Source organism: Sabethes cyaneus, chromosome 3 (assembly GCF_943734655.1).
Source record: "Sabethes cyaneus chromosome 3, idSabCyanKW18_F2, whole genome shotgun sequence".
Classification (NCBI taxonomy): domain Eukaryota; kingdom Metazoa; phylum Arthropoda; class Insecta; order Diptera; family Culicidae; genus Sabethes; species Sabethes cyaneus.
In genome coordinates, this window is record NC_071355.1 from 193,596,846 (window position 1) to 193,622,503 (window position 25,658).

The 25,658-nt window shown below is 38.0% G+C and overlaps 1 protein-coding gene across 4 annotated transcripts in view; it reads right to left on the reverse strand.

Annotated features, from left to right (window-relative positions):
* Positions 1–5,603: 5,603 nt before the first annotated feature.
* Positions 5,604–25,658, reverse strand: part of LOC128741785 (uncharacterized) — a 62,637-nt gene continuing 42,582 nt past the window's right edge. For all 4 annotated transcript variants that reach the window (XM_053837829.1, XM_053837828.1, XM_053837826.1 and 1 more), the window contains exons 2-4: positions 19,017–19,871; positions 7,154–7,454; positions 5,604–7,084 (exon numbers count right to left, since the gene is read on the reverse strand). In XM_053837829.1, the coding sequence (XP_053693804.1) occupies positions 6,968–7,084; positions 7,154–7,454; positions 19,017–19,825 (1,227 nt within the window). In that variant the 5' untranslated portion in view covers positions 19,826–19,871 and the 3' untranslated portion in view covers positions 5,604–6,967. The remainder of the gene's footprint in view (positions 7,085–7,153; positions 7,455–19,016; positions 19,872–25,658) is intronic.

Below are 25,658 nucleotides of genomic sequence, written 5' to 3' on the forward strand. Positions count from 1 at the left end.
AGTGTGTAATTAGATAAGTACACTCAATGGTTTACGGAAAAATAAACCTTAAAGATCAATAATCAAAGATAAATGTCTGCAATTCTCGTGAATAATTTCATGTTTGTTTGTGAAAAATTCTTAGTTATAATACAAGAGATGCCAATTTATTGTATTCTATTACATTGATTTGTATTTGTAACTCGCAATCTTCTCTACAATCTAAGGGAGGTAGTTGTCCTAGCATCTCTGGGTTATTAACATTGTTTTGCAAAAAGTCAAAATAAATAAACATTGCAACATACTCCTCCTAGTTGCCAAAGTGGGCAGGCGTATAAGAGCTCACCGATGCTCGTAGAGAGTTATCCCACATCAGCATTCGAAGACTGTACCGGATGAAATAACGCTGGATTCGTTCAATCCGGTTGATTTGAATACGGTATAAGCTTTAGCAGTAGTTACTGCGACGTGCGGAGCAAAACAAAGTTTGCTATCCAGAAGAATGTTCAAATCTTTCTCGGAAGCGACCCGGGTGATGGTAACTATTTCTATCTTACAGTCAAACGAAGTGATCTGTCTATTTCTGCAGAATTAAATGACATTACATCTCTGCACATTCACCTCCATTCCGTTCAGAGTACACTAATTAAGCAAAGAATCAATGTCGGATGCCGGAATGTAAGGTACAGTAGTCAACTCTTGGAGCGATTCCTCGGTAGAACTTTAGGCCATCGGCAAACATGCATACATGCACTTAGAAGATTCAATTATTGAGCACAAAATGGTCACAAAACGGATAAATGGGCCCAGTTGATTTTCTTGGGGTAAACGTGATTGCGTCTCATATACGCAGGCTTGGAGTAAGACTGCGAATGTTTACACCTATAGTTACAGTCCCTCTCCTTAATGTTGATGGTACGGACCTTTCCATAGAATTCGTCTAAAGAATTTAAAATTTGGACATTATTGGGTCGAAGTGTATGTATTCTATATATCTACAACAATCTCTGAATTCCACTTTCTAGATATTTTATATGATGGCACACAATTCACCCTGCGTCCAATCTGGGTTCGTGGCTCAAGACGTGTGGTTTTCAAATTATTACCTAATTTAATTTAATTGGATAGATATAATGCAAGCTCTGTTTTGATACTGATGTCCGTGCGGTTATCGAAAGGTGAAAGCAGCACTACGATGAATACCTGAAGTGACCACCAATGTGGTTCGTAGCAAGCAACGAAGATGTGCCACCCCCATCGATAAGGGAAGTTAAAAAAGTCATCCAGCGGCTGAAGAACAACAAAGCAGCGGGAAAGGATGGCATTGGAGCGGAACTTATTAAAATGGGCCCGAACAAGTTGGCCGGCTGTCTGCATCAACTGATTGTCAAGATTTGGGATACGGAACGACTACCGGAGGAGCGGAAAGACGGGGTTATCTGCCCTATCTACAAGAAAGGTTATAAGCTGGATTGTGAGAACGACCGAGCAATCACTTTCTTGAATGCCGCCTACAAAGTGCTGTCCCAAGTTATCTTTCATCGACTATCGCCAATAGCCAATAGATTTGTGGGAAGTTACCAGGCCGGCTTCATTGAAGGTCGGTCTACAACAGACCAAATCTTCACCCTGCGGCAGATCCTCCCTCCAAACGTGCCGCGAATTCAAAGCCTGCGCCAAAAGACGATCGTTAAGACTGTCACATTGGCCTTTCAACCCAATGCCCTTCTGGTATACAAAAAAGGGCCTCGCTGCTTAATCTGCACAAGGCCTCACGCGCTGTAACGCCGACTCTGCAATATTGCACCTGAAGGTGTTATAAGACGAGCAGCGATCGAAATGCGGGGTACGATTTTCAATAAATCCAGTCAATTTATCTGCTTTGCTGATGACGTGAATGCTAAAACGTGAAGCAGATTACATTGGGTTGAAGATAACTACGTCTAAAACGAAATATTGGCTGGCGGGCGGGATCGAGCGCGACAGGGCCCGCTGTCCTCTGTTGCCAGTGAGCCAAGGTATACGAACTCGTCGACTATCTCGAACTCATCCCCGTCGATTACCACGGCACTGCCCAAGCGGGCCCTGTCGCACTCGGTCCCGCCCACCAGCATGTACTTCGTTTAAGACGTATTTATCTTCAATCCAATCTTCTTTGCTTCGCGCTTTAGTCTGGTGTACTGATCTTCCACCGCCTCAAATGTTCTGCCGACAGCATCCACGTCGTCAGGAAAGCAGACAAATTGACTGGATTTATTGAAAATCGTGCCCCGAATTCCGATCGCCGCTCGTCTCATAACACCTTCAAGCGCAATGTTGAATGACAAGCAAGAGAGACCATCCCCTTGTCGAGGTCCCCTGCAAGATTCGAATGAGTCCGCCAATTCACCCGAGATTCTCACACAGCACTGGATCCCATCCATCGTAGTCATGATAAGTCTAGTAAGCTTACCCGGAAAGCCATTTTCGTCCAAAATTTTCCATAGCTCCTGTCGGTTTACACTATCATTTGCAGCTTCGAAATCGATGAACAGGTGATGTGTGGGGATTCGGAATTCGCAGCACTTCTGGTGGGTCTGCCGTAGGGTGAAGATTTGGTTCGTTGTAGACCGATCTCCCATGAAGCCGGCATGATAACTTCTCACGAATCCATTGGCTATCGGTGAGAGTCGATGGAAGATAACTTGGGAAAGCACTTTGTAGGTGACATTCAGGATAGTGATCGCTAGGTAGTTCTCAGAATCCAGTTTATCGCCTTTCTTGTAGATAGGGCAGATAACCCCGTCATTCCAATCCTCCGGTAGTCGTTCCGTATCCCAAATGTTGACAATCAGTTGTTGCAGACAACCGGTCAACTTGTCCGGGCCCACTTTAATAAGTTCCGGTCCAATGCCATCCTTTCCCACTGCTTTGTTGTTCTTCCGCATCTGGATGGCTTCTTTAACTTCCTTATCAATGGTGGTGGCACATCCTCATTGCTTGCTACACCAATGTGGTCACTTCCTCCGCTATCATGGTCTTCCGCCTGCGCGCAATTCAGGTGTTTATCGAAGTGCTGTTTCCACCTTTCGATCACCGCACGATCGTCAGTCAAGATACCTCCATCTATATCTGCACATTTCGACTCGCGGCACAAAGCCTTTGCGAGTTTCGTTGGGTCTCTGATAGAACTTCCGTGTGCCTTGAAAGCGCTACAGCTGCTCGAGTTCTTCGCAATCCTTCTCCTCCTACAAATACAAACGCTTCTACTCATGGAAGAGTCGGGTTTGCTGTCTCTGATTCAGTTTGTATCGCTCCACAATCTGACGGGTTGCTCTACGCAGTATTTGTACCCGCGCTGCGTTCTTCTCAGCCTATATCTGCTGGCATTCCTCGTCAAACCATTCGTTACGTCGGTTCGGTGCAACACGGGCTAGGACGTTCTCCGCTACGCTGCTAATGGCTATTTTCACGGCATTCCAACAGTCCTCAAGAGGGTCTTCGTCCAGCTCACCCTCTTCCGGCTGCGCAGTTTCAAGAGATAACGCGTAGTTTTCGGCGACCTCCGGTTGCTTCACTCTCGCTAGATTATACCGTGGCGGGCGCCGTTATCGTATGTTGTTCACAACAGATAGTTTTTGACGTATCCTTACCATCACTAGGAAGTGATCGATGTTATCGTCCGGATAGCGTCTGACGTCGATAATGTCTAAAAAGTGCCGACCATCTGTCAGAACGTGGTCGACTTATGATTCCGTCTGGTTCAATGATCTCCAGGTGTACCGATGGTAGAGGTTATGCTGGAAGAAGGTACTGCGTATGGCCATGTTCTTGATGGCGGCAAATTCGATAAGTCTTAGGCCGTTTTCGTTCGTTTGCGGGTGGGCGCTGAACCGTTCAATCACTGGTTTGTATTCCTCCTCCTGACCAACCTGAGCATTGCAGGTTTGGGTTGATCGGCAACCACTCGAGAAAACCACCGACTACACTGAGAAAACTTTTCGTATAGTTTCTATGTGTCCCACATATAGATTTTTGCAATGTGCCCAGTAAATGATCTTTATGTGCCAAATAGTTATCATTTATGTGCAAGCGAAAAATTAGCACATACTATTCATAAGCGTATATTTTTTATGTGTATAATTGCACATACTATTCATACGCGTATAATTTTTATGTGTATTTCTGGGAGGATTGTGTTTATATGCAGCTCATGATAATCATATCAGATTTCATATGGAAATTTACTATTAGTTATGTGCAGAATATTTTGAGTGTATAAAAGCTGGGCCCAGCTCATGTGTATTGCCGCAGCTCTGGAGATGGTATGACCATCTCTATATGTACATACCATCGTTCCTTTCCAGCAAACCTCTTGCAGCGCTACGATGTCGAACTTGCGGCTTTCGCTTCTGTAGAAAGCACGTGTGCACTTCCGAAGAAATTTAGAGACCGACAGTTCCATGTTCCTAATTTCCAATCGTTAGTCCATTTTCGTCGCCTGAGCCTTTGCCGATTGTTCCGATTAGAGTTATTAATGCTTACGGAGTCCATTGCTTTGATTTTTTTTAGTGGTTCAGGCTTGCAAAGCCCGCAACCAACCCCACAGTATCGCCGGAGGGCCAACGCAGCTCGCAGGAGCCCTCCTTCCCTGTCAGTTTACGACCTTGGTTTCCACCGGGGTTGATTACCCGATCTCCACCGAGATTGCTCGTATCCCGGCTGGTACCACGAGCAGGTAGGGGTAGGAGTAGCTGGGTAAGATGCTGTGGGCCACTGTGGGGTCTATTTTATGCCCAGTGCGCAAGGTAAAGATGGTACGCATTACCCAGCCGTTTACCAACCCATATATTTAGATATTTTAACTATACAGTTAAAGTTACACTATATATTTTGAATTATTATTCGAATGATAAACTTGGAAAAAAAATTGCGTTAAGAAACGAGAGAGCGTCAAATCGGTCTATGTCAATGGCGCCAGAACGCCATGCTACGTCTTTGCGCCTAGTGTTCTTTGCAGGAGATTTTAAAAATGGCTTAGCACTTTTCCACGAACTTTCATAACTCTTGAACCCAACATAGGGAACATACTTGGTATTCAAACATCACCATGTATGACGACAAATACGGCTCGCAAAGAGTTACTGTTTTTTGTAAAAACAAATTTTAAATGCTTTTATATTACAGAGTTCATCCAACGGAAATTGTTGCGGTCGTGATTGAGATACTAACCGTCAGCGGAAAATTCGATTTTATCATGGACGTAAACATTGCGACCAGTATTTGATAAGAGATAGCAATTGTATGATAATTAGTATAACATTGGTTTTCAACTGATCAAAATCAACAAGTGTCAAAATCATCGAAAAGGTTAAATTTCCTCATACATTTTCAGTGTGATCGCTTTGCTTTCCACACAAAGATTACAATTAAACAGTAAATCCAGTATTTTGTAGAAATTTTCGAAGCTCATCCAAACATTAAAGTAACATTCAAAATAAATCGATAAGAATGTTGTTGCAAAAAGCGATCTGGAAGCTTCGTCTTGGACTACTACTGATGGTAAATAACTAAGATTAACCGTTTCAGATTTTCTCAACCACAAAACAAAATACGCCAACTATTTCAAATTTTTGAAACTTCTATACAGTGTTTTCTTTTATTATTTATTTTACTCATTAATACACATGCTTTGTTTACCTTCTGTTCTGTTTTGTTTTTTCTCCATTAGGCTAAATAATTAAGTGTACTGTAATCCTAAACACATCGCGTCATTTTAGTAGTTTATTTTAATCAACATTTTGCGTTCGCATTTATCGTTAATATTTTTCTTCTTCACTTTTAAGATTAAAGTATAATAACATAAAAAAGAACTAAATCAAACACGGTCACCGACCGCTGCGAGCTGTCGAAATCCTTTGGATTCGCACTCGCAGCATTCGGGAAACACTAATCACAACTGAAGTATGGTATCATCATATCTTATAATCATACACGAAGAGTTACACATGCTGTCCTTTCCTTCTTGTTTTGCCCATTCTTTATCGAACATTGAGATGCTAGAAAACGTTAGTTTCAGTTAACTTTCGCTAGCCCCTGGTGAGTCGTTTCGTAACCATCATCGCAATGTAGTAAAATCCCTGATTGATAGTCAAAACTCTATCCTGTTTGTGACTTGTTGTTGTTACTTTTAGAGTTCAATGATTATTACCTGTGGGTTGGTTTGCATTTGTACATAAAATCATTTTTTAAATCTACGATTACAGTAAAACCAAAGCGTAGACAAGTAACTGTTGGCCCAAATTAGCTCTGATCTGATCACGTTATGAAAAGTTTTAAGTTTGTTAGTTTGTAATTGATGCATGTATTTGTGTGTTTAAGTTGTGTCGATTAAATGTTGTTTCCTGAAAATTGATCACCAGTCTCTGATTACCACGTGAGAGTTTATCTAGCTAACCAATTTCGGGGACAGGGATGAAATAATAGAAAGAAAAAAAATAAACAAGATTCGTTAAAAGTGGGTTTGAAAAAAGATGCGAGCCGTTCTCTTTTTGGTAATGTTGAAAGACACTGACATCTACTGACTAAACGTAGATAGGTGAAAAAACTTCAAGCAAGTTTGGATTAATTGCAATGTTTTACTTAACCGTTGTTTCGTGTTAGCCATTGGATTAAATAATACATTTATCGTTTTCAATGTAAATTTTGCTTTGCTTCACTATCAATACCTAGCTTTTGCTAATTTTTTCGCCACTTTTCTTTAGCAATTTAACGCTATATCTGTCTAATTCTCGACATTTCGGTTGCTCGCATCACTTACTTCAAGAGATACTCATACAAATAAGAATGAATAAGCGCTTTGTGGTGCATTACTTGAATGCACAAAAATTAATAACTTCATCCATTTGCAATTTAGCGTTACTATTTAATTGTTTGTTTCATAGTAAGTATGTGTTCCGTCGTAAACGGCATTTAGGAGTTCTGAAAGTTACGAAGTGGTGGGGCCGGCTTACTCGATATCATGGAATCTCAAAATAGCGCGACCGGGAATTTCCGAACTAGCCAACTTGAGTACCACTTCGGCAGCCTGATCCGAGGGAAATACTGTGTGTGGCGGAGGTTCGATCTGTAAAAAGCAGACGTAATTTTTATGGTCAACTACCTGGTTTGTTGTTAGTTTTTGGTAAGTACTGACCTCATTGGCAGCCACCAGTTTGACCAGCTGGTGCAACTGCTCGATGGTTCCCGTCGGGACGACCTCAATTCGGACGCCACGGTCATCCGCCCGTTTGGCGAATTTCGCCATCAGCTTCTCGGCAATCTCGTCACTGATGAACACGGTTCCACCCTTGGTGAGGCACTGCATCGAACGGTGCAAACTGCGTGACGTCGTACCGAAATCGATCACAATATCCACCAGACCGTCGCAGGCATCGTGGGTGCGCTCGATCAGCTGCTTCTCGTATAGATCCTCATTCCACTGGACAATGTTTACTCTACGGAAATATGAACGAGAAGGAAACAGTTATTAATGGATTGTTTACGTACTAGTAATCACGAGCTGTGTTACACTACTGGTATTATTCTTGAAATTTATTAGTATTTTTTGTTGCTATAAATGGTACTATTTAATTTTGCTGCTGACCATTTTCTAGACTTAAATTTCTAAGAAAGAGAAAACAGTGATCATCCAACAACCTATACTGCTTGCTTTGAGAACTGCAAGTTTAGTTAGCATTAGTAAATTGTGTCGGAACAAACAAATTAAAGTAAACATAACATATTTTTAATCAAAAATTTAAAAAATAATAGTGGAAAATAAAAAATACTTTTTGCCTATTTTTAAACGAAGATCAATCAAGAATTAATTCTATCAGTTCGACAGATAATTCTAAACGTAGGTTAAGATCAGTCAGGCACAAGTGCCTCCCAAGTAGCACTTGTAACTAATCATAAAAATAAAAAAATACAAAAAGGTTGCACAGCAGTTACATTTAGGATACTTGTAACGAGTTAGGTTACATAAAATTAAAAATAGTTACTTTTTAGTTTTCTAGTGACAAAAATCTCAAAAAGTTACCAGGTAGTTACCAAATGACCAAATTGAAACCTTTTTTTCGAACTGTCAACAACTTGGTCGTCGCAAAACAGTCACATTTCAGTTACGAGTTACCAACTAGTTATCAAGTCACAGAAATGAAACCTTTTTCCAAGTTTGTCATCAACTTGCTGGTCGCAAAACAGTTAATTTTCCGTTACGAGTAGTTACGAAGTCAAAAATAGTCGGCTAGTAACATTTTCGCAACAACTTGTTCACTGTTCCTTGTAAACACAACGGATTAAGCAAAAACTAGATCTCAAGAATTTTACTTATGGTAAAGATAAACAATTGGTACACGGGTTGTAAAATGCTCTTGTAAATGCGTTTATTTACTTAATTGATGGTACTTGGAATCTTCTCCGCACAGACATTGATATTAAATAAACAAATTTTGATTATTCTCAAACGTCAAAACGATCAAGTTACATCGAAACGAAATCGGCAATGAAAATAGGTTACAGTATAACTTAGAAATGACGACATAAGAAATAAGTGACCACAACAGATTTCATATTGGTTACCGTAACCGATAGCGTAACCAGGTCGATGGCTAAGATTACGTGTAACTAGAATGTAACTGAATTGTAACCTTCTATGATAAACACTGCTGGTAAACTGTTTTATTCAAAGTGAAACTATTCTTTGATAATAAATTAACACTTTCTTTTCACAAGAATCACTAAAAAACACCTTTTCCCGATATCTATGAACAGTGTCTGCTTAAAATCATTTCATGCAATATGCCGAAAACGATACAAAACTTCAAGGACGATGGTGTAGTAGTTAAAACCAAAGGTAAAATGGCTATGGATTTTACTAAGTGATAGCGAAAACAATTTGTTTTTAATGATTTCTAGGTGAATGCTCCACTAATTCATTATTGCTAAAAATAAATTTAAAAATCAGAAAATTAAAATTAAAATTTTTATATTTGTACATATTTGTTTTACAAAAAATCAATTTTTCAAAGAAGTAAGTAACGAGAAGCTAGATTAAATAAGAGCGCGTAATTTTTTCAAAGCTAGAATCATGCATTTCACCATAAATTTGAAACTGCATTAAAATTTGTGTTGAAATAACAAGCGAAATTTATACACTCTTCTATATTCAACAGTTAAATTTACTGCTTGACGTTGACAGCCATAGATTGAAATAATAAACCTGCTGCATTGTTTTCGCTATGCAATAAAAGTTTCAAGATAACTAATTTGCCATCAATTGAAAGTCAATTTACAGTTTATGTGTAACTTCAATAGTAACTATTTTGTAACTATACATGTTACATATTGGTTATTGAGTAACTGTTAATGTAACCATATTTAGTTACATAAGTTGCGCTATTTCGGTTACACAACTGTTATATTTTAGGTTACTGTAACCGAAGTTTTGCATTTAAATTTGTCGCATATCAGCCGCTGCGACTCAATTGTGACAACGTGTGCTACTTGGGCTATGTCACAACCCAAGCAGCACACTTTGCGCACTTATGGTTGCATAAACATATTTATGACTCAAATTAGTCATAAATCGGTTGCCACAACTAATTTGTAACAACTATGCTGCTAGGGAATGGTATCGACGACTTTACGCTACATTGATTTATGATTTAACGATTGAGTTTTGACTTGAATCAATTAATAATATTCTATACAACAAAATTCACAAAATATTTACTTCACAGATACTTCGCACACAAAGATGAATATTCTGTAAATTTAGTAGGGGGTAGGGGAATTAAATGGAAAAATCTCTCTTACTTTCATATTCTACTAAGATTCTACTAAGATACTCAAAAATAACTCTTTTAATTATTTACAAACATTAATCGACACAATTGGTTTGTTTCACTCAATAGCACAACATTTCAAAAATAAAAGATTATGATTTTCCAACATTCTTAGTGTTTATCATGATATGGTATTGTAGATTGCAAAGTAACCACGCGTCTCCTTTTCTGTTAGATTCAATGGAGACGCGTTGTTTAGTACGATTGTAGAACATTTTCGTATGATAAGGTCCCGGAAAATCAACAAAATATATCGAAATTAAAAGCTCTAGGCGCTTTCTTAGCTTACATAGCTCATTGGGTTTCTAAAATACTCAAAATTTCAGCCGTTTTCAAACACTCATTCCTCATTGATTCACGTTGATTTTCAATCCAACCAGCAAATTGAATGAAAGGATTAATTAAAATACTTCCGTGCTTGCTCTCGCAACCACAGTTCTGCGAGTTTCTTAGAAGTTGATTCAACATAATCAATTTAGACAAAAAACGACTCGTAGAAACCCATTGTAAGAGCGTTTCTCATTCGTGGTCATTGCAAAATTCTATCAGCATTCACATAACACTGTTAAAACTTCAACAGTAAACGCCCTACGATTCATGATGTTCTGTAGTTTTTTCTCCTTATCCGGGCGCCGCTGGAACTCATTATTAGTATTATTGTCCGCGGTCACCAAGCAAAGCAAAGCCTTGGACTAAAACCGTCGTTAGACATTACCCTTCTTTATCGACAGACTTCGCAGCCGGCTATTAGAGTACAGGAAGATTATGGGGCCAGTGTAACGATGCTACTGACTCTATCTAGCAAGCACCGCCTAGCCGAGACTCGAACATATGACGACTGGCTTGTTAGACTAGCCTCGTGCCTCGAAGCTAACTGGGCGATTGTCCGCGGTCACCAACAATCTCAAATACACGACTTCACCTACCACTTCTAGTTCATCGTCGTCAACGATTACTGTCCGTGGAAGGCACGCGTTTGTTTCCTTTGAGCCTCTTCATTTGATGTATTTGGTCTTCGACGCCTCTTTCTTTGATGTATTTGTATTGGATGTCCTCCTAGACTCCGTAGATCGACTCCGTCGTGGCAAAGTTCCTAGTTATAAAATCAAAGTTATCTGCAAAGCCTAGAAGTTAGTTGAAAATCGTGCCTCTCATTTTGGATCCCCGAGATGAGCACGAAACACATTACTCGATCCAATGAGCACTGGTCAGTCGCGTCAGTTTATCCGAAAACCGTATTCGTGCAGTATCGGCCATAACTGGTCTTCATCGACTGTATCTTACACTGCTTTCAAATCAATAAATGTGGGATGCATGAGCACGTTGTACTCCCGACATTTATGCAAGATCTGTCCGATGGTGAAAATTTGGTTCGTAGTTGCGCGAGCCCCCATGATGCCCACCTGATAATTCCCTTGTATGCGAATGCTTGTATTACCGGTGACAGCCAGCCTAACAGGATCTGGAAGAGCACCTTGTAAGCGGCGTTTACCAGCGCTATGCCGCGATAGTTGTAGCTGTCGATCCGATTAACCTTTTTGTAGATGGGACAAACCACTCCTTCTATCCATTCCTCCGGTAGCTGCTTCTCCTCCCAAATCTTGGAATTAGCCCAGTATTGAGCCGTTGTCAGCCATTAGATGAAGATTGGACGAGAAAAATATTTGAATAAGATTTGGATGAGATTTGGAGTGGATTTGGATTTGACTTAGATAGGATTTGCACTGGTTTTGATTGATTGGTTTTAATTTGAATTGGATTTGAATGGATTAGGATTGGATTTGGCTTAGATTTGGTCGCGGATTAGAATTGGATTGGAATTGGATTTGAATCGGAGTTGGATTGTACTTGAATAGGCTTTGGCAAGCAAGGACTTGGGCTTAAATGTCCTTTCTGAGACTTGAACCTTCTTTATTGACAGACTTCATAGCCGGCTATTAGAGTACAAGACAGTTACGAGGCTAGTGCAACAATCCTACTGACTATATCTACTATATAGCAGCACCGCCTAGCCGAGATTCGAATATACAACGACTGGCTTTTTACACCAGCGTCGTACCTCGAAACCAACTAAGCGGTTAAATTGGATTTAGGTTAGATTTAAGTAAAGTTTCAATTTATTCAGAATGGATCTAGATAAAATTAGAATTAGATTTGGATTGGATTTAGCTTGGATTTGGATTTGAATTTCTATTGGAGGAGTAATAGGATTAGATTTGGAGTGAATTTAGATTTGGATTTAATTTGAGTTGGATTTGGATTGGATTTGGATAAGATTTATATTGGATGAGGATTTTGATAAGATCCGGAATAAATTTTGATATGATTTAGTTTGGATTTCCATTGAATTTGGATGAAATTCGAATTGGATTTAATTTGGATTGGTTTGGATTTGGATTGAACCTGGATTCGGATTTGAATTGAATTGAAATTTCGATTAGACTTGGAATGGATTTGGTGTGAATATAGATTGAATTCGGATTTGAATTGGATTGAATTTGGGTTGAATTGGATTTGGATTGGAGGGTATGAAATGGGGAAGGCAAACGAGAAAGCGACCAATATAGCTTTTGCCAGCCTAAGCTCCTACCTAGCGCCTCCAAGCGGCCATACCCGGTAATACTCTAGTGAGTAGCTCAGCTAGGGGTTGCGATGCTGCGTGGTTCCCAGATGCCAGACCTCAAAACTAAGATTTTGCGCTGACCGCTGAGCCACCCGGCCTTGGTAGCAGGTAAGCCTAATATGTTATTTTAATTATTTGTTTCGTTTTAGCTCATCAAGCATCTTCTACTATACGAACTTTGGCCGTAACAAGCTTAAATAATACACTTGGATATCATGGATATGGAAAAAATTGAATTAATTATTGGATATTAGATGCACTGATGGAAATTCAAATGACGCAATTGTATTTCACGCGACGGACTGCTGGTGAGATTGTTCTATTTTTGCATATACAGTAGGATTTCGAATTTGGCAGCAAATGCGTGTCACCTATGTTGCCACAATCGAAACCGTGCCAAAATCGAGACTCTTTTTCGATATGAAAAAATTTAATGTAAATGCTTTAGAAATTGACTAAATATTATTAATCAACGATTGCAACCATTTTATGTTTAAAAAGTCCGGCAAGAGCTATCCACCCTGTGCAAATAAGTTATTGGCACCCTGCGGTAAAACGTAGTCCTACGGCAATAAAAATATTATTGTTCGAAAACTCATAACTTTTTTTCATGAACAAACTGAGGGCATCATTTTTTCGTCATTTAAAGCATGTATGCGGAAATTGATTGATATTTAAGCATATTTTTGGAAGTGAAATATCTTGTGTTGCCAAAAACGAATACTTTTGTTGCCAAAATCGAGGTATGCCAAAATCGAACCATGCCAAATTCGAAATCCAACTGTATATACTCAATATATACTATATACAGTTTATTATTGAATAAATCTTCCTCATGATCCTTATTGTTTGCCTTGCCCTACTAACATGATATACTCTGTTTTCCTGTAACATCTATGAAGGTAGTATGGGTTCCCTGCACTTTCAAAAGTAGATGCTACACTAACATTCCTACCCACTTCCCCTGCGGTTGTTCGGACGTAGCCTGGTATATAAGGCGATTATATAGCCACCTACGATGTGTGCAGCCACATATGCTAATGCTAATTGGATTTGGATTGGATTTGGAATGAATTTGGATTGGGTGAGGATTGAATTTGGAGTAGATTTGGATGCGGATTAGAATTGGATAGCAATCGGATTTAAATCGGATTTATATTGGACTTGGATTGGATTTAGATTGGATGAGAATTGGATTTGGATAAAATTTAAAAAGATTTGGGTATGATTTGGATAGGATATAGATTGAATTTGGATTGGACTTGAATTATATTTAGTTTGGATTTGCGTTGAGTTTTGATTTAATTCGAATTAGATTTTGATTAGAATTGGTTTTAATTTGGATTGAATTAGATTCTGTTTGATTTTGGATTGACAGTGGGGAATTTTTAGCAAAAAGGACCTGTATCTCAACATCTCAAAATGCCGCTGAGTTACATTCGATCTTTTGATGTTAAAGGAAAGATTTTTCTATGGGGATACTAATGGCGTGGTCCTTGCTTTAGCAGACTTGGCCAAATGATGGGGCCAATGATTCGATTTTACCCTACTTTTCTAGTAGTACAGAGATGTAGTGATTAATAACACGGTAATCCGCTGGAATGGATCTTTCTTCTTTACAAGATAGGTATCTTAATGTGGTTTTCGATGGCAGGGCATTAGATTGCGGCAAAATTAGTCATTTTACCCTAATTTTCTCAATCGACGTCACAAAATTAGCGTGGCATGATCTTTATTTATCCCAAACTACAAGAAACAAACAGCTACTGTAAGAAAACATTAAGTTGTTTAAATGCCTAAAAATAACGTTCTTTTGGCGAAAAAAGATTAAGTACATCCCACCGGAATCCAGAGATATTCGCTTTTACATTGATAAACCTAAGGTAAATTACCGTTTATTTAATCAAAACATCAAGAAACAACAACGTGCCATAAATGAATACCGTATCATCGGATTCCACATGAAAATAACCTATTTATGGCGTAAAAAGATCTATTTTATTCTATTCTATTTTATTCTTTTCCGCTGGGAATGCGGAGATATAGACGTTTACATCTCTTCATATCGAGTTAACTAGGGTAAAATGCCCTTCTTTTGGCCAAAAGTACTAGATATCTAAAAATATCTTTCCTTTGCCATCAAAAGATTAAACCTAGCTCAGCGTCATTCTAAGTTATTGAGATAAAGGACTTTTTTTTTCGAAAAACCCTCGTTGGGCACTGACTTGAATTTGGATTAGATTTAAATGCGGATTAGAATTGGATTGGAATTGGATTTGGATTGGATTTGGATAAGAATAAGACTTGGATAAGATTGGGAGTGGATTTAGATTGGATTTGAATTGGATTTAGATGAAAATTGGATTTGGATTAGACTTGAATTGAATTTGAGCTGGATTTAGCTTAAATTTGGATTGAAATTGGATTGGATTTGAGTGGGTTGTGGATTAGATTTGAATTGGATTTAGATTGGATTGGCCTTGGATTAGAGTTAGATTGGATTTAGTGTGGATTTGCATTTAATTTGGATGAAATTCGAATTGGATTTGGATTAGTATTGGATTGAATTTACATTGGATTTGATTGGATTTGGATGCGGATTAGAATTGGAATTAAATCGGTTTTAAAGTGGAATGGGATTGATTTCAAATTTTAAATGGATTCGATTTGAAATGAAATTAAATAGCAAATTTTAATTTTAATTTTTTGAATTAAAGTTAGCTTTGAATAAAATAAGCTGCAATAATTTCAAAATATTTGCTTGAAATACTTTACTGTGACGATGACAAACAAACGTCAGTGTAATTTATTATTGTTTTATCAGAGGTTTTATTAAGGAATAAAGAACAGCTATAAAATTATTTTTAAATCTGAGAGTTTCTGATTTTTCCATTTGACTTTATAAGGTACCGGGGCGGGATTGTGCCAAAATAGTATATATTTTTGTTCTTTAGCTCAGTATACACACAATTTAGGAACTAAGTTGATTTCAAACCTGTCAATATATACTAAATTGTTCAATTAACAACTACCGTAGAGATGGTCTAGTTACAATGAAACCTAATTTTACTGGAAGTGCATGAACTTTGGCACAATCTCACCCCTTCTAGGGGGTGACATTGTGCCAAAAACATAAAGTTAGGCTAAAAACCTAAACAGTGAACATTAGCATGTTTATAAACAATACATATAAATATCAATATAAAGTAGTTCATATGGGGCCGTCCATGAACTAAGTGTACTATTAGGGGCAGGGGGTCGGCCAAAAACAACGCGTCATATAAAAAGTATGAACGAAAATAACCCGAAGAGGTCTGAAATAACCAGTCAGTTAGTCAATGGGCAGCCTTTATATAGCCAGTAGCGTTTTCAGGGTAAACAAGGGAGAGATATATGAAGGGGTGTATCCTAAGGGGGCATACCTATTTGATCATTTAACAAAAGTAACCATTACTTCGTTCGAGAACCCGCGGCCGCATACGATGTGACCTACCCCACCCCCCTCCCCCCTCCTTAAAACTGGCAGTTTATACATGGTATTATATATTATTCTTATATTAGAGTGTTTTTTCAAAGTATCTGAAATTTCCAAAGAAAAAGTAAAATTTAGTTTAAATTATTTAGCAGACCTATGATGCTGTTTGCTCCAAAATGGATGATGCAATCTAATCTGTCGAAATATTGTGCTCAATAGTAAAGAATGTGAGTGTACTGACGTATTTTTGTTGTCTATGTGAAATCCACAAAATGGATCGATCATTATGGCTTGGCACAATCTCACCCCGTGAAGCTTGAAAAGTACAAAGTTTCGAAAAATATTATTTTTGTAATCAAAACTTATCCAACGCATAATAACTTTTCAATACATTGTAAATGATTAGTTTATATACCTTCAAAATAGCAAGTTGATGCGATTTCTTGTTTGGGTTGGTTTATGCGGAACATTTTTTACAAGCGTTATTTCCGAGTATTTTTGATCGCGAACTTTGAAACCCTGTTTAGGCTAAATAGTTTGCTAATATTATCTTTGTTCCGTTCTAAATTATGAATAAATATGTTATGTTCATCATCATTTTGAATTTAGGTCACCAGTTTCTATAGATATAATAAATTTTCACAAATAAACATTTTTCGTTTTTGGCACAATCTCACCCCCGTGGCACAATCTCACCCCGGATGGCGGTATTAAAAATTGCTCAAAGCAAAAATATGAACTACCCATGCTTTGCTTTATAAAAATTAGTTTGTAAACTAAGAAGCATGCCAATTGCAGCTATTAAACCGCTATAAATTATCATGAATGCTAAAAAGCTGTTGTATTGTTACTTGGGATCAATCGTGTACGTATTGTATATATGCATTTAATGTTATTTGTAACCTAAATTGTGTGTACACTGACATTTACAAAGAAAAAACAAATCTCAGATAATCAAACAAGGTAATAGAGCCTTAGTTTACTGTCATTCGCCTCTATTCTACATACCGATCGGACCCGGATCCGATAAGTAATTTCGCTTTGATCAGAATACAACGTATGCAAAAATACACGTCGAACGGGATTCGGAATATGATTTTTGATCGAAACGGGCCCGATCGGAATGTAGAATTGAAGCGATTGTTGATGAAAATTGTAGTAGCGAACAATGCACGTAGGCTTGCCTACTCTTTTCTGCACTTTTATCGAAATTAAACATGCATTTTGCATAGTTTCAGTACTTCCAGAAGATCATTTACATCTACAAATACAAATTAGTACGATCATTTACATTTACAATGAAAAAAAGTGGTCCCAAAATTGAACCCTGGGGTATTCCTGTGGATATAGAAAAGAAGTTAAAAAAAACACTGTTATAAACTGCTTCAGCTCAACCCGTTAAGCATGATCGTACTAATTTTGTTGCTTGGTTTGAAAAATCAAAGTATTGAGCCAACTTGCTGCATTAAATTTTGTGAGAAATCGTACTAAACACTTTCGGAAAGTGGTAGAACAACTGGTCATTTCCCCAGACTGTACGCAGCTGAACAATCCGTTATGAAATATAAGGTAGCAAATTTTGAGTTCGGACCATCTCAATATCCATCAATATCTTAGTATGTAAAAATATGTAGTACTTATGACAGAGTTCAATGATTGAATTATTGATTTTATCGCAAATAAAGTAGTTTTCTCAAAAATTGTTTGGGAGAAAATCAAAACTTATTGCGTGAAAATTCATGTAATATAATACCATTACGATATCAATTTCATTTACTAGATTAAAATAGAGAGAATTACGGTTTATAGTAGGTTGAATGCTGCTATTTTCAGCAATAGTAGAGATTACAGAAAAATTACTAGTAAAAATCTAACGAATGAATCAGAGGCTTCGTTCAGACAGACCTTCGTTCGGAATAACTAAATGAATAGGAACATCACGCAAATGTTTCATGATTGTTATTCAATTGAATCATGTCAAACCAAGTCGATAGAATCATTTGAGTTATAATAAATTAACCAGTCAAAAGAATGGAACTCTTGGAGCAGACTGTCTACGTCTGTATTTCGCCTTTTTTGGAAGTGGTAACATTTTAAAATCAAGTGAAGCGAAAATCAGATCATGATTCGAAATAATAGCTTACAAGTTTTGGCTGTGAACCAAAATGTTTTCCTAATAGCTCGTCTCACCTGAATCTTATATTATCCAACTGTTGGTCACTGTTACTGATCTTCTAATAAGATTAATGTGTCTGTGTACATTAATTTTATTAGAAGATCAGTAACAGTGACCTACAGTTGGATAATATAAGATTCAGGTGAGACGAGCTATTAGGAAAACCTTTTGGTTCACAGCCAAAACTTGTACAGCTATTATGAATAGATAGCAATAATTTCACCCTAATTATCTTTATTGAATTGTCCACAAAATAGCAAGATTGCTAAAAATAGCTTGCTGAGAATTTTGTTTTCACATTTATATGTACAAACTTGTTTCTACGATGCATGGTTCAAGAATTACGTATTTTTAAAATAAGCGATATACCTACGAGAGGAAAATTTCTATTGAAGCAATTTTCGTTCATAAGTCCGTAAACTATGCGCCGGAATAAAGTTTATAAAAAAAATCGGCTGAATCCTTCAGTCCAAACTTTAGGATAATTCTGAAAACTCCCCAAGGGTACTACCACAGACAAACAGACATAACTCTTGGAAGAAAAATCAACAAAAATTATCGTACCTCACATTTAGCCTGAACACTAGCACCATCTATGATCGTCATTCCCAAATATAAAATAGCAACATGGGTGTCCGTCGAAGTAGCAAGAATTTTTTATGGGGAATTCCCCTTCTTTCGTCAAAAACGCCACTTAGACCAAAACGGAGACATTAACAACTAAGCTCAAATTTGAAATGACGGTTTAATCAGTACGAAGAATGGAAAACGAGTGTTATGTCTGTTTGTCTGTGGTAATACTGAATAAAAATAAATCCTACTTGAAGCCACCAATACATTTTTTAAAAGTATTTAGCTATAATTCAATTTTGTTTGAGTAACAAAACATCTACTCACTTTTCACACTTCTGCGCCATCACGAAGCCTTCGTCCCGCAAGCTGGCCACCGTAATCTGTATCTTATCCTTGGTACCGGGTGCATAGAAGTGTTGCGCGGCGATTCGAATAGCCCACAGTGCCAGCCCACCGGTGCCGACAATCAGAATCTTCACCTTTTCGTTCGGTCGCTTCGACAGCAAATCGTCGACGATTTTGTGCGCCGAAATGATAGCACTCTGGGCCAGTAGAGCACCGGTAGGCAGAGTAGCCGCCACGCTGAGCGGTAGCGACTCGGGAATAGGAATCAGATACATCAAGTCCGGAACCACCATCAGCTCCGAATAGCCGGCCGGTACGCCCTCGTACGGATAGATAATCACACGTTGGCCCACCTTGAAGCCACAGTCTTCTTTCAGTTCACTGCCAAGCGATTCAATTACTCCAGCCACTTCAAAGCCCGGGAACAGAGCGCCGTCCCGGACGCCGTGGTGTGCCGCTGGGTTTGGTTGAATGGCAATCGAAGTTTGGTGTGCTGCGACGGGCGTACTGTCCGGGCCTTCCTCGCTAATACTGGAGAAATTACCACTTTGCATCTGCTTTGCCAGTATGTGTAACGATGTGGTAATGTCACCCGTATCCGATAGCTGACTGCTGATGGACGAGATCGATGTGGATTGATTCTTACGGTAGCATGCTCCGGCATAAACCACCAGGATACGCGCCCCGTTGGGTGGCGTGTCCGGCACAGGAACCACTAGATTGAAAACGCAGTCTTTGATCTTCTGTGCGGGCGTTTCGATCGAAACCTGGCGAATCAGTTTACTCATGGCGGCTTCTCTTAGGCGCGTCGCGGTGTCCAACGATATCGAACGTCTGCAAATAGAGAAATCGAAGGAAAAATTATTATTCAATTGAAACAGACTGACTTTCTATCGAACTAAACTCTATCAATGGTTGATTTGGTTAGATCAAACAAGGTGGATTGTAATGATTGAATAATACTTGTATGCTGCCAGTTACAGCAATCGTAGTTTAACCTTTCCGGACCTTGAAGATCGACCGATTGTTGCCGATGGTTTTGAGCGTTGTACCGGCTGAGTGGTATTTGGGTAGTGTTTGTGACGCGACGATGAGAACCGACTGCGCAAAACTATCGTGCGCACAGTTACATGAGCCACTCGGAACCGGTCACATTTTCATATGTTACTCCGCGCGGTATCATATGTTCGAGCGTGGTCTCCATTACCATGGCTTTCTCTCGGCGGAGCATTTGCGGTTGCGACCATATGTAGAGTAGAAGTCTCACACCACTACTTATAACCGCAGCTGCTTCCCATTGAGTTGGATTTATTTTAAGAATTTAGGTTGAAATATTTATCGTAATTTTCCTTGTTATCCATAACAACGATTGAGGACTACTGAATTGCCAGTGATAATCAGAACAATCACATTCCGTGATTGTCAGGGCATGTAGGTATCTATCAATCATTTTATTCTATTTAATTGAATCTAGATCTAAGGAAAAACAATCCCACGTACATCCGCGGGGAAAAACGGTATAATTAAAGAAAATAGCTTCACAACAGCAACCGCTTTGCTGGAAATATTGTAATTAGTTCTTGGTATCTTGCCTATCGGCTTGGTGATAAGATACGGCAGCACCAGCCAGCGTGTCGGTGCGTGCGCTTCAATTGTTTTTCGCAAAATCATCGTTCTATCCATTGCCTAATGAAAGTCGATACCCTCGGTAGCTTCAGTCATTATCGCTGTTATTTATATTAGCAGCAAAAACGGACCTGTTGTTCTTAAGGTACCAGGAATAATTATGGGCGAAACATTAGATAAAATCCTAAATAAACAGTTAGGAGCATCTCCTTGAATGCTACATATAAAATTCTATTTTGATTATAGGGTAGAGGATCAATATTTCGCCAGGAGCCATATTTCGCCAGTTTGATGAATCTAAAGCCTTTTTACATATTTTTGGTAGACTTAAAAGAAATTATCTGTGAATTGGTAACAATAAGGTCATGTACTACCAAAAATAATTAGTACCTTTGACTTGTTACTAATTTATCAGGTATTACTTACAATTTGAAAATACCTGGCGAAATATGGATCCTCTACCCTATATGCTTGAACCCAGAAATCGTGCATTGATCGTATAGTCAATAATGCTTCATTTGCACATAAATAATTGATATGATTATTACAGGCGCTCGGAGATAAGCAAAGAGTAAATTAATATGTAAATCATAAGAAAAAGTGACAGACCATTTTACTCAATTTCAATTCATACCCAAAGGTAAGGTACCTAAGGTCGATCCTAATTCCGTGCACACCATATTTCATTCAAAACGTCTAAACTCCTGCAAATTTTAAACTTAATTAAGACATCTAGGTAAATGTGCACATGTGCACATGTACAGGGTGATTAGTAATAACTGTCACTTACTTAATTATCACAAAAATAGAGATTGCTGACATTTACCGCACGCTCACTTCGCCGCGTATAGGTATAGATACGCTTCTTTGCTTCTGCAAATTTTTTTTCGAGGTGAAAATTTCTTCTCCATGCACACAAACCACTAATTCAGTCGCACATCAGCAATCCTTATTAGACGCTTGCATAAATTGCATTATTGTAATTTTGAATGTATTTCGTGTGAAGTATAACCATAACATTCATCTTAAATTATTCCAATTCAAATCTTTCTCCCTTTGCTTTAACGGGAAATTAGCAGTCATTAACTTTTCGTCGGAGAGCCCAATTTCGGAAGCAGTTTTTGGGCTCAAAAACGGGGTTCTTTTTGTAAAAATGTAAATACTGCATTCTTCTTGCCAATCACAAGACAGCGAATATATTTTCATGAACAGAATTTTGATTTCAAACAAAAAAAAAACTGCTGTTGAAATTCAGTCAATTTCATGATTGACAGTTCAATTCGATGACGACTAATTTCACCTTAATTACCAGTCGCAATCGTTTTTGAAAAGCGTTACAGCTTGTATGCACGGTATCCTGAAGCATTTTATTCCAAATCTTCTCGCAAGATTGCTTGAAACGTGAAAGCCCAGTGCTCCCTAGTTTTCCTAGCATATAACCCAATGCATAAAAGTCGAGAGGATTCAAATCAGGTGAAAAAACAGACCATTCTTTCGAAGATATAAAATCCGGAAAATAGTCTTCACACCAACCCCGTGTAGCTTTCGCCTGGCGAGACGATGCAGAATGTTGTTGGAAGCAGTATGGTACATTCTTGTAGTGTTTTGGTGTAAAAGTGACGATGGGAATCAACTGATCCTTCAAAGCATTATCGATGTAATATTCAGTGTTGATTTTAACACCAGGTTGAATGAACAGCAATGGATTCTTTAAATTCTTGAAGAAACATCTCAACACCATGATCCTGGAAACATTCTGGAACCTTTGAACAGCCAGTTTGTCCCGAGGAATATCAAAAAAGATGTGCTGCATATATCCGATCATTTTATTGGTTGTGGTGATTATGTACCAGAAACATTTTTTCGTCCGAAACCAGAATTTCACAATCACCAACTGCCAACATCTTTCGACTCTTGCAACCTCCTGCTTTTCAGTCAAATCGTGCACCCGTTGCTTTTTTATATGGAAACAATCGGAGATCATCTTTCAAATCTTGATGGTTGACTGCGAAATTCGCAGTTCCTTGATCATCTTACGACTGATCTCCTGGTTACCATCAAATTCGCTCTCTTACTCGTTTGATGGCGCCGGCGTCGATACAGTGCGTTAACGCCCAGGTTTGGGAAGTTTTTTTTTAAACCGGTTTGCTTGTTTCGCTTGGTGGTACGAAAGATGAATCTTTCGTCTATTCTGAATGGCTTCAGCTTCTTTAAAATATCGCACGGTAAAAAATTTTTCAAAAACAAACTTGTCACAAGTTTCCTTTTTGCGTCCATGATTACTACGACTCTTAAACGAATGAAAATTTAAAACAAACTGTGTTGACATTTGAATACACTATAAAAGGATAAAATACACACACATCTATGATACCCATTTTTAATTAAACACGTCCATAAAATGTTGACAGTTAATACTACTCACCATCGACGGAGCTAGGGGAAAGGGGACTAAATGGGGGCACACAAATAGCGGTGAAATCAATACACATAACCACAGAATTTTGCCAATTTCTCTACGTTTAGGTTGTTTTTTGAAAATTTACTCGGTGCCAGAAAGAAGTGTTGTGAGTGAGATAGAAAAGGGAATAATTGAAGCCAATAACAAAGAAGCTGTATCAAGTAGAAAAATAGGACGCAGGTTTAGTAGATCGGACAAAGTGGTAAGAAACTATCCCATGATTCAGAAACAATTCCATGAAAGTTTAAAAAAATTGAAGTCGTCAGTTGTCAGCGTAGGTTTAGCAATCATTGCAAAATTGGCTTCAAATAGCACCACACTCACTAATCAGGACGAAATGAATCTACCAGTCGGGAATACCACTTGCCGTCGCATCATATTTTCGTGGATTTCAGGGCAGCAAACGATACAGTCGAGCGCAAACAGCTATGCACCAATACGGTTTTCCGGACAAACTGATGCGGCTGATCAAACCTACTATGGAGCGAGTGATATGCTACGTGCGTGTTTCGGGGATACTCTCGAGTTCCTTCGAATCGCGCAGAGGGTTGTGCCATGAGGATGGCCAGTCTTGTATGTTATTCAACATCGCTTTCGAAGTTGTATTCCGGCAAATGGGCATCGAAACAAGAGGAACAATTTTCAGTAAAAGTAACCTCCTCCTAGCTTTCGCAATCGACCTCGACATAACTACTAGAAACATTGGGATGGCGATATCCAAGTAACAATCCAATAGCAAATTGGTCTTATGCATTTCTTATAGTAGTTTTATCAGAGCATTGCAAAATCTATCAGGTTTTATAATGTTTTTCCTCAAGTGAATGTTATCTTATTTGATTAACATTTCTGAAGTATGATTGAAGGAAACTTGAAGAAACACGTATAAAACTGAAATATCAATAAGTGTAATTCACCTTAGAAGTGGTTTTAAGGGATACTCGATTTCTGCTCAAAAACGATGCTCCTTAAAACCTATCAATAGTTTTGACAAAAATTTATGACATTCTTCTGCAAGATTGGTTTGTCTTAACAATGCTACCATAAAACCGTCTTAAAACTGTATATTCTTGTAAGAGAAATCATACTCTGAAGAAAGAACATTCGAGCGTAAACAACTGATCTGTCAAAATGGGCATCTGAACCAGAAGAAAATTGAACAAATATGGATCTTTTAATCGAAACTTTAGCAAGATTTCATATGAAAAATCAGCGCAATCAAAAAACAATGAAGATTTCCAAATGAGCTGAGGAAGGATTATGCCGGTGATGATGCATCAATGGTATATTTGTAAGTAATTAGAAAATTTGGTTCGATTGTATTTTGGCGGAGGCGGTACCGGTGCCGGTTTGTAGAGTTGTTTGTATTTTTTTAAACTGAATATAGAGGTCATTAGCCGGTGTTGGGAAAATGTTCGAAGGGGTTGAAGCATATTTTTTTAAAGACGGTTGTAACGACAAAGTATATAAAAAATTTTGCAGATTAAACTTTACGCATGGTACTGCCGTGCAGCCCTCTTTTATTTTTTAAAATCAATTTATATGGGTAATCATAATGACTGCTGTACTTAAAAAATCTTAAACTCAATATAAGTAGGTGAACCTCCAGCACAAAAAACATCTTACATTGACACTTTGTTGACGTTTTCTTTGTTTATACGAGAATGATTATCTTGCAAAAAACTTGGTCCCCTTAAGTAATTCAAACAATTCTTGTTCAAGCACAACTTGTCTTCTTCAAGAATACAATAAGTATAGATGAACTTATCGACCTCTTGGAAAATATTTCTTTATCTTGTGCAAGAAATGTTAGTCTAATGAGCGCTTTCAGGTTGATTTAGATAAAACCATTGAAAAAATGGCGAACAGGACTGTATTGATTACTTTTGAAATTCTAGTCAATTGCATTTTGGCGTTTATAAATATGTTGTCATGCAATATCATAAGTGATCTTATCTTTTTAAATAAATGTTCGGACACTTAAAAGACCTTTTGCCGCAATTTGTTGAAAATTTGGTAGCTATCAACTTCTTCATAAAATTATTGAATTTTTTTTTATTAATTAATTTTTTTAATAATCTAGCGAAAATAACCGGCGCGTTTAAATTTTCCAACTTTCATGTCACAAAACATCGACAAACTGAGCGTGACATGAAAAATTTCTTATTGATTGACAACAAAGCAGCTGCTTTTATTTTCAATTTTCATTTATATTAATTTTGGAAAAGCAATATCAGTGAATGCTTTTTCTCTTATAGCTTTTAGTCAATTTAAAAATATTAAGGCTGTGAAAAGTGTATTATGTTTTGCAAGTGTTCTTTGAGACGACAACCATAAAATCATCAACACTTGTGGTGGTTTTCTTTTAGTTTCAACCGACTCTTGGAAGTCACTATAAATACATATCGATAAGAATTACAAGTTTTAAAAGGACCTTTAGAAATATTCTTGAGAACCTTCTTTAGTGTGGGCCTCCCCAGATTTATAAGGGTTTTATGGCTGTTTTATCGCAGATTTGTAGAATTGCAAGTTTTATA